General features: G+C 43.9%; 1 protein-coding gene across 2 annotated transcripts in view; it reads left to right on the forward strand.

The window, feature by feature from the left end:
* The first annotated feature begins 5,606 nt into the window (after positions 1 to 5,606).
* fuom (fucose mutarotase) overlaps positions 5,607 to 15,732 on the forward strand; it is a 119,843-nt gene continuing 109,717 nt past the window's right edge. For both annotated transcript variants that reach the window (XM_078531041.1, XM_078531042.1), the window contains exons 1-2: positions 5,607 to 5,727; positions 10,860 to 10,928. In XM_078531041.1, coding sequence (XP_078387167.1) covers positions 5,643 to 5,727; positions 10,860 to 10,928 — 154 coding nt within the window. In that variant the 5' untranslated portion in view covers positions 5,607 to 5,642. The remainder of the gene's footprint in view (positions 5,728 to 10,859; positions 10,929 to 15,732) is intronic.

Below are 15,732 nucleotides of genomic sequence, written 5' to 3' on the forward strand. Positions count from 1 at the left end.
TTTCACATTTTCACTCTGTGCTTGTTTAGCATGTAAATTGTGCTGCAAATATTTTAATATCTTAAAAAAGAAAAATTTCTGATATACATAAATCATCTGATATACATGAAGTCATCATCTCAATTCATCAGGAGGAGCTTGTCAGGTTCTATCTCTTGCTCATGCCATTTCTCAAAATTTCTTCTTGAATTCTGCAGTCTGTGAAAAATGTTGCAGAATTCTGGGTGTGCTGCAATATTATTCCCATCGAATACAACAGTGCAACTACTGCATTGGAATAAAAGACCTACATTAACGATATCAGTCAGTCAACACAAGTGTGTGTCTTATTATTAAGACGTGACTGTATCTATGGTGAGAGTGCCTTTGTGCATGTAAACAGACATCTATAAAAATGCCTTCTTGTGTGAGAGTACTCCCCATGGAACTCGATGATAGAATAAATGCTATGATTATATCTTAAGGCTTAAAGAAGCCGAATGCTCCATCGAATGTTCCAAAATTCAAAAGGCAGCCAAAAAATTAACCGTTTTAATTGAGTAATCACGACTGAAGCCACTAATCCAAATTGTTTGAAAAGAGTGAGACTCATGATGGAATGAACTGGCTATCCAGATGTTGGATTCCCTATATATTGGATTGTTGGACTCACCTATCTCACCTATGATATTATAGATGCTCTGGGTACATCCTAACAGACTCTGGATACATCTTACATAGAGAGGGAGGCAGAGTTAATTTCATGTGACTCTTAATGATCAGTTTAGAAAGATACACCAGTAGGAAGCACAGCAGGCAACTTGCTGTTGAATTGATTTGTGATATTATAGTTTATCTTACAGTAGCTGCAGAGGGATATAATCATTTTGATTCATATACAACATTGAAGAGAGTAGATTCTCCCTTGATTGTACATCCTGTCCAGTGAAGAGGCATGGGGTTGGATTTTGTGTTTAGTGGTGAAGTGATGACACTGCTAACTTTGAAGGAGTCTGTCCACAGAGACTTACCGATCTTTTTTTTAACATATTGGAAAAATTTGATATTCCACAAATATAAAATCAGCTTTACAGGGCTAATGAGGATGTTTAACAGTGATTATGAAATTAGTATGCTGGTTAAAAACTTAATTACATCCCACTCGACAAAGTGTAACTTCTTCAAGGGTTTCTTAGCAGCGAGACTAATGGGGTAAAAGTGGAAGTTTTCATCAATTCTCTGATTGCTTTGGGATTCTAACAGCGTGCCCCGTGGGAACACAGAATCACTGACAGCAACCTCTGGATCTCCAGGTTATTCTGCGCATGTGCAAATCCCCAAAGTTGCTGTCAGTTTCAGTGTAATTATGAAGGAGATCACTTACAGCTTTCTATCATTACCACTGCAAAATCTGGGCCACTGTCTCACCAAAAATCTTCATTTTGAACTTTGGTGCACTTTGCAGTATTTTGCAGCTGGATCTATATTGTGGAAGTGATTTCAAAACAAAACTGCATCTAACAGATGGTCCAAAACAAATATTTTCTGCAGAAACAATTCCCCAGAGCTGGAGGAGACCCAGAGAATAGCTTCAGACCTAGAAGACAATCTGCAGTATGGAGAAGCGCCTGAGACCTAGTAGGTAGCCCTGGGCTTGGGAGGAGATTCCATTAGACCAGAGGAAGGCTTGAGACACTGAGGAGGCATGAAAGGGGGTTTGTGCTTGCAGCAGGCCTGAGACATCTGCTCACTACCTGAGGCCAGTCTTTGGAGAAAGCCCAAAAGACAGGATCTCCAGTCAGGGAGGGGGAAAGGTTTGCCTGTCAGGAATGGGAAGGGACAATGAGCCAAAGTCAGGATCAGGGGAAATTGCTGCCTTGTTTGCTAGCCAGACAATAAACTTAACTGCAGAGAATTGAACTGAATCCAATACCTCTGGAACTTGTAGAACCATCTCACGAGTGCAGCATCACCAGCAGAATGAAATACAAGGCATTCAAGGATGCAGCTACTGCATATTGGCACCAGGACACAACCCTCCTCCCACTTTAATTCCTCCCAATTTTGAAGTCAGCGATCCCAAGGAGTGTACGCCACTATCTCGTTGGCTGAAAAGGTACATACACTGCTCCTTGAAATGAAAAGTGGGTGGACCCACCTATACCACTGACTGCAGGTTGATAGCCAATAATAGGGTCGCTTGATTGACTATTCATGGGGACGAGATGATTTCATAAATGAAGGCCTTCCATGGACTACTCTGTTATTAGTCAAGCACAGTTGTGAGCACAGATTGGGGAGAATTTGCTAAACAGTGTGGCAACAGGAATCAGATCAGAAAATACTGGGAATTCTCGGCAGGTCAGGCAGCATCTGTGGACAGAGAAACAGGATTAACGGTCCAGGTGGGTGACCTTACATCAGAACTTTGGCACAATGTTAATCACCGATCAAGAATATCAGCTTCACAGGATTTTGGAAAACATTAGTAAATTTTTACATGCATGGCTTAAATTGTTAATTCCAATGAACTAGTCTGCAAGGCATGTTGTATTTAACATTTTAATTAGTAAAACATGGGCACAGCAGAAGTCTTTACAGGAAGAAATTTGTATACTCAGATTTCAGAGTCTTGTAAACAGCATGGGCACACTTGTTTCCTGTAGCATACTTTGCTGAAAGCATTATCATAAAGTAGCACATCCTTCAGTTCACTTTGAACACTTCCACAGGAGATCTGCTATTATGCTAAATAAATCTTGAAAGCATTTCAGGATGCAAAAGTAATGAAATGTGTAACATTAAAAAAATATATTCACTTTATAGGGATCTTCAATATTTCATCAGTTGGTTTGGATATAGTTGGTATTTAAAGGGATTTGGGTGTCCTTGTACATAAATCACAATCAACTAATATGGAGATACAGCAAGCAATTAGGAAGGCAAATAGCGTGTTAGTGTTTATTGCAAGAGAATTGGAATATATGAGTGAAGAAATCTTCCATGCAATTTTATAGGGCTTTGATGAGAGTATTGGAATACTGATAGTTTTGGTCTCCCTATGTAAGGAAGGATGTATTTGCTTGAGAGGGTGGACAATGAGTGTTCACCAGATAGATTTGTGGGATGAGAGGTCTGACCCATGGGGAGAGACTGAGTGGAATTGGCCTATATTCTCCGGAGTTGAGAAGAATTAGAGGTGATCTTGTTGAAGCTTGTAAAATTCTTAAGGGGGCCTAACAGGACTAGGTGCTGAGAGGCTAGTTTCTGCTGCAGAGTCTACAGCCAGGGCCCATAGTCTCAGGCCAAGCTGCTTGGGAATTTTCTTCCATTCCTTTCCTTTTTTTTCTCTCCCTCCCCTCCCTGCATCCCTCCTTCATTCCTTGCCTATCCCTCTTGTGCACATGTCCACCTTGCCTTCCCATGTTGCTGAGAAACATTCAGGCCCCTCTAGTTTTAGGAATGTCTCTAGAAATGCAATAGGCTTAAATAAAAACAGGTTAGTTAAAAGCCTTTGCAGTGAGAGCTCAGATTTACGCAGTGGCTCAGTCAGTACTTGAAGAGACAGATTAATGTTTTGGGTCGTCAGAAATGTCACCCATCCAGTGAATCTCTTTCTCTTCTCCAATTGTTGCAGATTTGACACCAGGCTAAATAGACAGTATTTAGTATCATTATCCAGTAACAGAGGGAGGCCCCAAACTGAACCTTTGTGCAGGTGCCCTGCAAAGCAAACCCTGCTTGTCTGACTGCATCACACGGGTGCGCCAATGAATCGGCTGTACTGATTGTAGTGCCTTAGCAATCTGCTTCTCCACTGCTTGAAGAAAAAAAATGTGAAATCTCCAGCAGCTATAAGTTTGAAACCTAAGCTGCATTCTTCCCATCACAGTATAAAGGTCATCTTCAAATGCAAATCAATAGGTATTTGGATGCTAAAGGAATCAAGGGACGTGAGAATAGTGAAGGAAGGAGGAGTTGAAGTAGGATATCAGCCATGAATAGCGAAGCAGGCTCGAAGGGCCGAATGTCCGACTCCTGCTCCTAATTTTTACATTGGATTTCATACTCATTCCTCCTGTAGCAGTCTGCTTTTTAATGTCACAATATGATCTTTGCAATTAAGCTCTTTCCAGCAAATGATTCCTCCTATCCCATAAAAATGTCAAGCATTCCCATGATATATGATGGTGGGGCATATCAGTACAGTGCAACACAAGGTCAACACAAGTAACATCAGAAGAAAAGAAAACTTCACAAAGAGGTCATGAGATTATCTCTCCAGAACTGTAGCAGTGGATTTATTCACTTCTTCACTCTCTGCAACATAACTGCACTCAAATTTAAATTAATCCAAAACTGCTGTTGGGAGGTATTTTTTATTTCTTTCTCTATATTCGACACTTCCTTGCATTTAAATTAAATTTATTATTGTTCTGTAGTAATTCCTTTGCCATGAGCTGCACCATTTGCACAGATGCTGCAGAGTCTCTCTGCATTGAAAAGGTTCATTTGGAATGGACAGGGAGGTGATTCAAGAGTCTACTGCAACATTAAACTTGAACACTAGGAACTTTTATAAACCTACCAGGTACAGACATCTTACTTTCATTTAACATTCACAAGATTGGACCTCAGCAAATTTACTTAGCAACTTCACTCCAATACATTTACAATAACAACAACGTGCATTTGTATAGCCCCTTCAGTGCGGGCAAATATTCCAAGACGGTAGTGTAATCAGATAGAAGAATTTGCTTTGCAGCAAAGAAGACATTACAAAGCGTGACCAAAGAGCTGGGTTTCCAGGGGTGCCTTAAAGGAGGAAAGGTAGAGAGGTTTAGGGAGAGAATTCTAGAGTCTAAGGCAGATGGGTCGGCCAATCGATGGTGAAGGAAATCGAGGACGCCCAAGAAACCAGAATTGGAGGAAGGGTGAGATTTCGGAGGGCTATAATCCTGGAGGAGGTTACCGAGCTAAGGAGAGCAAGGTCACGGGGAATTGGAAAACAAGGATGAGAATTTTAAAATCGTGGTCTTTGGGGAACGGGGGCCAATGTAGGTCAGCAAACTCCAGTGGCGATGAGTGAACAGGATTGCTCCCATTTAGGATATGGACAGCAGAGTTTCGGATAGACTGAATAGGACCATTTCAGTAGACGGGTTGTCCCTGCATCCCAAGGACATTCCCACCAGGAAAGGAGCGAGCAGAAATATCTGGAAGTCAAATTTAGAGAGGAGCATTAATGTCTTATCCAAATCTTATCCAAACGTGGGGTAGGTGGGTAAATGGGATGGGGATTTGAGTGCAGATGAATATTCGTGGACCTTAATTGTAGAAATTCCCCCTCCCCCCATTATCAGGCACAGAAAAGGGAAAAATAAAGTTTCTGTTTCAAGACTGAGATATCTTGTGTGAAGTAGCTCCTGGTCCAGGTCAGGCTGGGGGGTCAGGTCAGGCTGGGGTGGGGGATAAGGACAGGCACGGAGCTGGAGAGAGGGGGGGTTGCCTAGTTTAGGTTGGCAGAGGGGCAGACAGGTAGGTAACACGGGATTCCTCGCGAAGATGGGACTGAAGAGTTTGTAACTTTGACCTTTTGGCAACAGCTCCGCCTTTTCTCTGCTCAAGCCGGGAGTGCGCTGGAGAGAAACAGTCCGAGGGAAATGGTGATACTGAAAGGGATTCCCAGCATTATATCCCCCGACCTGCTTTATGCTTTGGCTAAAATGGGGCACGGAGATGAAATCGGTAAGATTAGCGAGTTCCATTCTCCCGAAAGGCTAAGACTGACCGGACTCAACTCAGAGCAAAGCCCAAAATCTTTGAGTCTGTGAGTTCGCTTCCGCACAGCAGCCGCCGGAACAAACTGAGCTGAAGGGAGGGTCACCCACTCCCTGTTTCAGTCTCTGCTCTCTCACTGTCCCTGCACCACTATCCCTGCAGCTCTCCCACTCTCTGCTCTGTTAGACCCTCTCCCCAGGACCTGTCAGCACTCCCTGTTCAAACTCCACCTTTCACCTTCAGCGCGCATTCGGTGTGAGACACATTTTAACCCATTCGGAGCAGCATCGCAGGCTTCACTCCCCCTCCCCCCACCCCCCTCCTCTCTCTCCTCTCTCTCTTACAAACAACCATTGCCCATGTTTGTCCCATTATAGCTTCTTGTCTACATCTCCTTACCTCTTCCCCCCACCCCTCCTCTCCCCACCCCCACCTCTCCCTACCCCCTCCTCACCTCGTCTCCATCTCCTTGTCATCTAATCCCTTCACCCCCTCCCTTCCTCACCCCCCAATCCCTCCTCCTCATCCCCAACCCCTCCTCTCATCATTTTCATCCCTCCTTCTTCTAATGCCCTCCTCCTCCACCCCACCCCCTCCACTCCTCATCCCCATCCCCTTCCCTCCTCATCCCCAGCCCATCCTCTCCTCTCCCCCACCCCTACCCTCTCCAGTCTCACCCCCTCCTCTCCTCTCCCCACCCTCTCCTCTCCCCACCCTCTCCTCTCCCCAACTTTTCCTCTCCCCATTCCCCACCCCCTCCTCATTCCACAAGCCGCCCCCACCCCCTCCTCATTCCACAAGCCGCCCCCACCCCCTCCTCATTCCCAAAGCCCCATCCCTCCCCTCCTCACCCGCACCCCCTCCCCTCCTCAACCTCACCCCTCCTCTCTACCATCCTGTCCTCTCCTTTCCCCCACCCTACCCTCTCCAGTCCCACTTCATTCTCTCCTCTCCCCACCCTCTCCTCTCCCCACCCTCTCCTCTCTCCACCCTCTTCTTTCCCCCACCCCTCCTCATTTCCCACCCCCTCCTTTCCTCACCCCCCCACTCTTTCCTCTGTCATCCTATTCTCTTCTCCTCCTACCCACTCCTTTCATGTTGTTACAAAAGATGACACATTCTAAGACTTCTGTGCTTATTTAGCAATAAATCACCTCAATCTTTTTTAACTGAATGTTTGCTTAAAATTACACTCCCAGCAATTAATTCACAGCTTCATATTTTTTACCTTGTTGAAACCTGCACAGGTGATGTAGAGGTCATGATGGCTCTGACTGTGAGTGGTGCTATTATGTTGAAGTGTAAGGGGAGTTTTAATTATTTTGATAGGTTTCCTGTAGCTCTGTTGAACTGATGTTTAGTGGGCTCCAATCTACATGTTTACATTGGATAATGCAGCCATGGAGACCAGGAGAGAGTTGGCTTTAAATCCCAATCAGATTTTCATTATACCAAAGTTAAAAATGATTAAATAACACTTTTATCATTAAATTCAAATCAAGCAAACATTATAACTGCTTTAACATTGCTGCATAGAATCACATCTTGTTTAAACCCCATGAAAAAGGTGAGACCTGAACTAAGTTCTCACACAGGGATGGAGTGGAAAGTAACTGGTTTGATCCAGTCCACTGTGTGCCACCATGCCTTTTAGATGGAATTTAGTCAGGATTATGAGGGAGGTGGTGGTGTAATGATAATGGCTCAAGCTCCGGAGATACGGGTTCAAATCCCACCATGGCAGCTGGTGGAACTTAAATTCAATTAATAAAATCTAGAATTGAAAGCTAGTCTCAGTAATGGTGACCATGAAACTATCACTGAATGTCGTAAAAACCCACCTGGCTCACTAATGCCCTTTAGGGAAGGAAATCTGCCATCCTTACCAGGCCTGGTGTACGCGTGACTTCAGGTCCACAGCAATGTGGTTGACTCTTAACTGCCCTCTGAAATGGCTGAGCAAGCCACTCAGTTCAAAGGCAAATATGGATTGGCAACAAATGCTGGCCTTGCCAATGATGCCCACATCCCGTGAAAGAATAAATTAAAACAATGAGAATGGCAAACTTGTCAGGTCTAAGTATGATAGTGTATAAACCATTAATAGGAGGAGGAAACCTATATTAGTAACTTTGAGATGCATTTATATTCCAAATTGTGTCAATGGAATATTTCACACTAGCAAAACTTAGCATAGAATATACAACACAGGGACAGGCTATTCAGCCCAACCAGTCTAGACCCTGTGCTCCACTCAAACCTTGTGTAGAAACTTATAGAGTGTAGGTGGGGTGAACTGACCTTGAAGTGAAATGGAGCGCTTCTAGATTGGGGAGGAGAAAGTGAGCCAAGATTTCTGCTCATGAGCTCTGCAACCTGGGAAGTGTTCAGAAAGAAAGCACTGAAACTGATCCCAGGTTACACATACCAAAGATACTCTGTCACAATCAAACAACTTAAAGGTGGAAAAGGCTCTGTCTGAACTTTGCTGGAAAACTCTTGAATCCCACCCCCCAATTGCCACGACCTCTTGCCACAGTTACATGAAAGTAAATATACAATGGGATTAAGGAAAAAAGACACCATTCTGCAAATAAATATGGAACAAATAGATGACAAGACAACCCAATCCCCTACTTTATAAAACTCATGAATAGCATGGAAATGATTGAGAATTTAACGAATTCAACCTGACAGCATATGATCTATGGGGTTTCCCACAAAATGCAGAATGCAGCAGAACTTTCATTTTTATTCTGTAAAGTAAGGAGACCTTCATTTTGCAATGTGTTATCATTATTTGAATACTGAAATGTTCATAACTGTGCTTATACTTTATTTTTATTTAATGTTTGTCTATAACTACATCATGAATTATAATTACTTGTTTTATTTGTATCGTCATCACAATTCGGCACCTGTCACCATGATGATTCTTGAGTAAACCAGTCTATCTATCTGTCCAATGATGCCTTCTCGTAAGTGCCCACATGTGGATGTTATGTGAGGACAGGTTCAAATGTAGCTGTGATGCCTCAATGTTAGGCCGATATGACAAGACTCTTTCCTGGGCTCGTATGAAACTTGGCCTCTCCGTCAGGGCACGAGAAGGTGATCAGCACCTGTTTGACACCAGTGCTGGGTTAGGCTTTCACTCTGGGTTCAAGGCTACATTGACACAATAACTGCAGTAAGACCACTTTGCACCAATGTGAGAGTTGAGTGTATGCTTAATAGTTACTGTACCATAGTCCAACATCACAAGTTATACTGCAGCATTTTTCATTTAAGTCTGCAGTGATTATAGCATTTTACCTTGATTTGATAGAGAAGCAATGTGATTGTTTCAGTATTGATTGTCAAATACATGATACTTAAATTCTCTCAACTTTCATATCTTGCCTTCCAATCTCCAATCAATCTCTGACTCCATCTCCTGCCCCCCCCACCCCCTCAACCCAGCCGCCTCCCATCTGCACTAATCTTCACGGACTGCAGCAGTTCAAGAAGTCCCGCTGTCACCCCTGCCCCTCTCAGGGTGAATAGGGACAGGCATTACATACAGCCTTGCCAGCATGGTGCACATCTTGAGAACAGATACAAATTACAGGTGGTGAATCTGCTTGTTGAGTTTGTTAAAATTGATTACATCACCAAGGCCTGAATTTTACTTTTGGTGGGTGCGCGTGATCGGTGGGCCTGGGAGCAGTCGGGAAATGGACCCCCCACCGCGATTGGCCCCTGACCGCAATTTCACGCTGGCTGGCCAATTAATGGTCAGCCAGTGTGAAACATGCACTTGGTGCCAGGGTGGGGGTGGGTGAATCCTGCGAGAGAGCTGCCTCAGGGAGCTGGAGACCTAAAAATGCTAAAATAAAGGTTTAAGAAGCTGCAAGAATGTGTCGAAGCATCATACCTGAAAATATAGCTGATAAAAGTGCTGTCTGCAGATATTTATTTTTATTTTATTTCATAACGGAAATTTCATCCCGCCCTTGGATGAGATTTGGTGAAAAGTGCAAAGGCTGCCTGACCGATTCGCCCGTCCGCCAACCGTGAGGTTGGAGGGTCACGAAATACCAGAGACAATTGCGCTGTTAATGGGCTTAATTGCCCTGTTAATTGTCGGCGGGCGCGCTTCTGACTTTTGCGCCCACCCACCGAGCGAAATATCGGGCGAGTGCACGATGATGTTGGGACGCTCGCCTGGCATAATGTTGAAACTACTGTCAGTTGTTGTAGAGGCCCATTTGGTTCACTCATGCCCTTTAGCAAAGGAAATCTGCCATCCTTACCCGGTCTGGCCGACATGTGACTCCAGACCCACAGCAATGTGGTTGACCCATAACTGCCCTCTGAAATGGCCGAGCAAGCCACTCATTTCAAGGGCGATTAGGGTTAGATAACAAATGCTGGTCTTGCCAGTGACACCCACATCCTGTGAAAGAATTTAAAAACCAATTGTTGGTATAATTCTGTGATGAGTTAGCTAATTTCAGCAGTTGGGGCACCAACATTGAGTTTTCTGTCCCTGGGCTATAAAGGGGGCAATCCGGTGGGTACCTTCTCTTGTTTGCTATCCAGTGATTCCTGTTGTGAATGTATGTTACATGCATGTAACCTATGTAGTAATTACATTGTTCAGGTTCAGTGTATGCAGTAGATATGGACAGATGTAGCGTTACATCCATATATGGACCTCACCTGATCTTTCAAAGTAAAGCATCCTAGCACTTATGTTGTGTTCCCTTAGCTTTACCATTGACATTGTCAAGAGAGATTAATATAATTTTAATGCCAAACATGCAGTTGAAGAGTACATTGACAAGCATGGCTGAATTTAAAGCATAATATTCTGTAAAAACATTGGCATCTGGGGATGTTTTGATGATACGCTGTCTACAGAAATCCATTTGACCATGCATTTCTTAAACAAATAGTATTTTAATTTTTGGAACCTTGTATTGTGGCATATAAACTGTTGAATCACCATTGTGGTTTCCTGACTCTGTACTTTCCCAGCACTCTATCTAGACGAGACTTTATGAAGCATGTTACCCGGGAGGCTCCTGATTCATCTCCGATGGTTTGTTTTTCAGTGCTCGCTGATGCCAACTTCCCAACTTCCTCAGTGTGTCGCTTTGGCCCTACTGAAGTAAGAGTTGATGGTAAGCATTGCTTTCTATAAGGATTTCTTTATTACCATTAAAAACCCTTAACATAGTGACAAATAGCAACATTCCTTGCACCCCCAGTGTGCAGGTTCTCAGGTGTTGTTAGGTATCATTGCAATCTTGGCTAATTGTTGCTCAGCCTGGGAGGTCATTTAGTGAAAATGTTGTATGTCCTCTCCACCAACCCTTGATTGAACTCTTCCTGACGATAGTTTGCAGTTGACTCTGGTGCTATTTCTGCTGCATCCTCTTCAACGTGTTGGCAGGATTTACTGACCTCACCTTCAGCCTTAATAACTTGCCATCCACTAACACTGCCCCTTCCACCCCCACAGCTCCCCAACAATCTTTTCACCCAGGCTATTAGAATACCACGTTGATTTCAGTGAAATCGATCTCTCCTCATGCAAGCCTCAACTTGCAAATACACCACCCCCGCCCGCACGCATGTCCATAACTCCCACCCCATTAACCTTGCCGAGTCTTGATTGACTCAAGGCCATCTCGGTCACATAAACATGGCACTAACCCGTCCTCATGATCCTCCCCCTCTGCATCTTCCTTTCTTTTTGCCTCGTTTTCAGCACGTGCCTCAGTGACTACAGCCAAGTATGTCATTCTTTTAAAGGTTTCTGAGATGTGAGGGTTCTCCCATGATAAGAGGCTGAGTAATTGGGCATATATTCCCTCAGCTTTAGAAGAATGAGACTCAGTGAAACATACAGGATTACGAAGGGGCTTGACAGTTTGGGCACTGAGAGGTTGTTTCCCCTGGCTGGGGGATCTTGAACCCAGCGGGGAGGGGGTGGGGGGTGGTGGTGCACAGTCTCAGGGCAAGAGGCCATTCATTTGGGACTGAGATGAGGAGAAACGTCTACATCCTTTGCGAATTGTTGGAATTTTCTACCACAGAGGGTTGTGGATGCACCAACATTGAATATATTTAAGGCTGAGATAGACAGATGTTTAGCCACTCAGGGAATCAGGGATATGGGGACTGGGCAAGAAAGCTGAGTTGAAGCCAAAGATCAGCCATGATCATATTGAATGGTGAAGCAGGCTGGAGGGTTTGTGTGGTCTACTCCTGCTCCTATGTCTTATGGTCTTGTCTCTATTAGTTGAATGCACTACCATTACAGAGGTTCCCAAACTGTAGGTCGTGACCCCATGATTTTGGGGTTGCAAGCTCCAAGGCCATAATGGCGGCCGTGGAGCGGAGATTCTGTTGGGCAAGTTTTGGGATGGCTCTGAGGCCCCATGATACACACATGTGAATCAGCTTTTCTGGATCGCAGTTCACTGGGAGAGGCGTGAACGTCCCACAAAGTCTGTGGCATTAAAATGAGGTCACACTGGGAAAAGGTTTGGGAAGCAGTGAGTGACCCATCGTGTTACAAAGCCGTGTTGATACGAGAGTTCACTGATCTCAGCTGAGGTCCTTGGTCTCGAGCATCTTTAGTGTGAGGAGGACAAAAATCCCCGAGGGTTCCCCTTTCTGATTGCTGTCAGCATGATTGGGCGAAAACAAGATCAGGCAGAACTGCAATGCTTTTTGTGGTTGCGAATACGCTTATAAAGAATATTGATGGGTGAGGTACTGAAGTGTTGCCAGAACCTGTTGAAACACTTTCCATCAAGAGAGCTCTTTCAGTACTAAGAGGGAATGTTAAGGAAATATTAAGGAAAATTTAAATAAAGACTAATCTTGGTCCAACCATAAGATTTCTCTCTGGCTATGACTCTGATGAGAGAGATTGTGGGACCATTACATGTTGGGTATTGTCTGTATTTTCAGTGTTTGACTATCACTCTTTACACCAGCAAATATGAAAACAATGTACTACACATATATGAACTATCTCTGAGCATCTGTTATCATATGTAACACTCAAGTATACTCTTAAATGTCCAACTGAGCAATATTAATGGAAAATTTTTATGAGGTAGTTGAATCTCTTGATTCAGTGACTCACAAGAGAAAGACAGTGTAACAACTCTCACTGTCAAGTACACAGTAGCCTCATCACAGGTACAACCTTCTTTTGATTTTGGTTGAAGATTTTTGTAAGTAACCTTATCAAATGCTTTATGAAATTCTAGGCTTATGACATTTCCTCACATTATCTGGAACCTCCAACTCTGTTCAACATTCAATGTATCCTGTCATAGATATGTGCCATCTCTGTTTCATAAATTGGCTTTGGCTGAATGGGGTGGGGTTTATTTTCAGTTGCTTTGTTTATAATAGAGGAGCTTTAGATATTTTTAGCCCTCTGCATGCTCTGCATCCATTGACATATTACCAGTCTGCATCCATCTCTATCATCATTTATTTTAGCACTTTTAAAAATGTGATGGGAAGTGAAGACAACAAAGATATCAGTAAAATATAGGTAGCATTTTCTCGTGTCACATGTTGGTTGAGGTTTGGAAAGTGTCTCTGACAGGGCCACACGTTCAAAGGTCCTGAAAGGTCACCTAAGTACAGAGGCAGGCACTATTGTCTAAAAGTTTGAGTAATGTACCTGGACACTAGATAGTAAATCCACCAATATTGAGATTACTGGGGTTTTGCTAAGAAGTGTTTCATTTGTCAATTTTTAAAAGTTCTTTCATGGGATGTGGGCTTCACTGGCTGGGCCAGCATTTATTGCCCATCCTTAATTGCCTCTGAGAAGGTGGCGATGAGCTGCCTTCTTGAACCACTGCAGCCCATTTTGTTTTGAAAAATATACTTTATTCATAAAATATCTGAAAGAACATTACAAAGCATTTCTAAATCACCATCACAAGAAATGCAATGAGATTCAACTTTTACACATGGATCACGAGGTGCAATACAATCAATGAATATTACAATCATTTCAATATGGTCATTACAGACAGTCAGACAGTGCAATGGTATTGGAGTTATCAACATAGATCATGTTGCACTCTGAGGTCCTTCAATACAATTATAATACAATTAGTATTCAGTGCATACACTCATTGTGAGCTGTACAGCCCGAGGGGTCTATACAATTCCCAGCCCCTCGGTGCACTATGGCGGAAAGGTCTTAGACAGCGACCCTTCCCCATTGCGCCTTTGCGGTGGCTGCCCCAAGCTTTAGTGCGTCCAGTCCATGTGGTGTAGGTGCACCCCCAGTGCTGTTAGGGAGGGAGTTCCAGGATTTTGACCCAGTGACAGTGAAGGAACGGCGATATATTTCCAAGTCAGGGTGGTGAGTGGCTTGGAGGGGAACTTGCAGGTGGTGGTGTTCCCATCTGTCTGCTGCCCTTGTCCTTTTAGGTGGTAGTGGTTTCGAGTTAGGAAGGTGGAAGGGTTTGGAAATTATAATAACTATTACAAGCATTAGATTTGGCTGCAATTTACATATTGCCCTGCACTGTCCTCAACAATCCACCCAAGTGAAATTACCATTTCCCACACTAGCTACCCTTCTGGTTACTGATTTATCATGAAAGGGTCCAATCAGTATTTGAACTTTGGTAGTTTTGTGCTGTGTACCTGCATACTGTAAAATATCATTGGATTAAGAATGCTGAACACATTCACTTAGGTTCCTGAAGTGGCTTCAGAGGTGCTGTGCTTAGTTAAATGAGTATTCATACAGTCATCAGCCACCAGATGGCGGCCTTCCACAGGGGAGGGTGGGTTTGCTACTTATTGCCACGACACCTCAGTTCACCAACCCTAGATTTTGACACCTCGGTTCACCAGCTCTAGATTTTGACACCTCGGTTCACCAGCTCTAGATTTTGACACCTCGGTTCACCAGCTCTAGATTTTGCAGGATCCAGGAGGAATTACATTGTCTTCTTGTTCTATCCAAACCAGTTTGCCTTGTGCATGTCCGCTACATGTCCATGAGCAGCTGGTTGGTTATAAGTTAGTGTGCCTGTGAAGATTATCACAGTGATGTGTTGTCACCATAAATTAGAAATTAATGATATTAACGACTGGGTTAAAACTTTTGTTCAATAGCAAACAGAAAAAGAGATACCCTGTGAATTAACAATCACTCCTGACTTGGGCTGATAAATGGCAAGAAACATTCGCCCTACACAAGTGTCAGGCAATGACCATCTCCAACATGAGGGAATCTAACCACCTCCCCTTGACGTTCAATGGCATTATCATTGCTGAATCCCCCAATATCAACATCCTGGGGGTTACTATTGACCAAAAACTGATCTAGACTAGCCATATCAATACTGTGGCTACAAGGGCAGGTCAGAGGTTAGGAATCCTGTGGCAAGGAACTCACCTCCTGACTCTCCAAAACCTGTCCACCACCTACAAAGCATAGGTCAGAAGTTTGATGGAATACTGCTCACTTGCCTGGATGACTGCAGCTCCAACAACACTCAAGAAGCTTGACACCATCCAGGACAAAGCAGTCCGCTTCATTGGCACCACATCCACAAACATTCACTCCCTCCACCACTGACGCACACCAGCAGCAGTGTGTACCATCTGTAAGATGCACTGAAGCAAACCACCAAGGCTCTTTACCAAGCAGTTTCCAAACCCATGACCTCTACCACATAGGCATTCAAGGACAGCAGTCACATGGGAACACCACCACTTGCAAGTTCCCCTCCAAGTCACTCACCATCCTGACTTGGAAATATATCGCCGTTCCTTCACTGGGTCAAAATCCTGGAACTTACTCCCTAACAGCACTGTGGGTGTATCTACACCACATGGACTGCAGCCGTTCAAGAAGCCGGCTCACCACCACCTTCTCAAGGGATGGGTAATAAATGCTGGCCTAGCCAGAAACACTCACATCCT

This window comes from Cetorhinus maximus, chromosome 27 (genome assembly GCF_964194155.1).
Source record: "Cetorhinus maximus chromosome 27, sCetMax3.hap1.1, whole genome shotgun sequence".
NCBI classification, from domain to species: domain Eukaryota; kingdom Metazoa; phylum Chordata; class Chondrichthyes; order Lamniformes; family Cetorhinidae; genus Cetorhinus; species Cetorhinus maximus.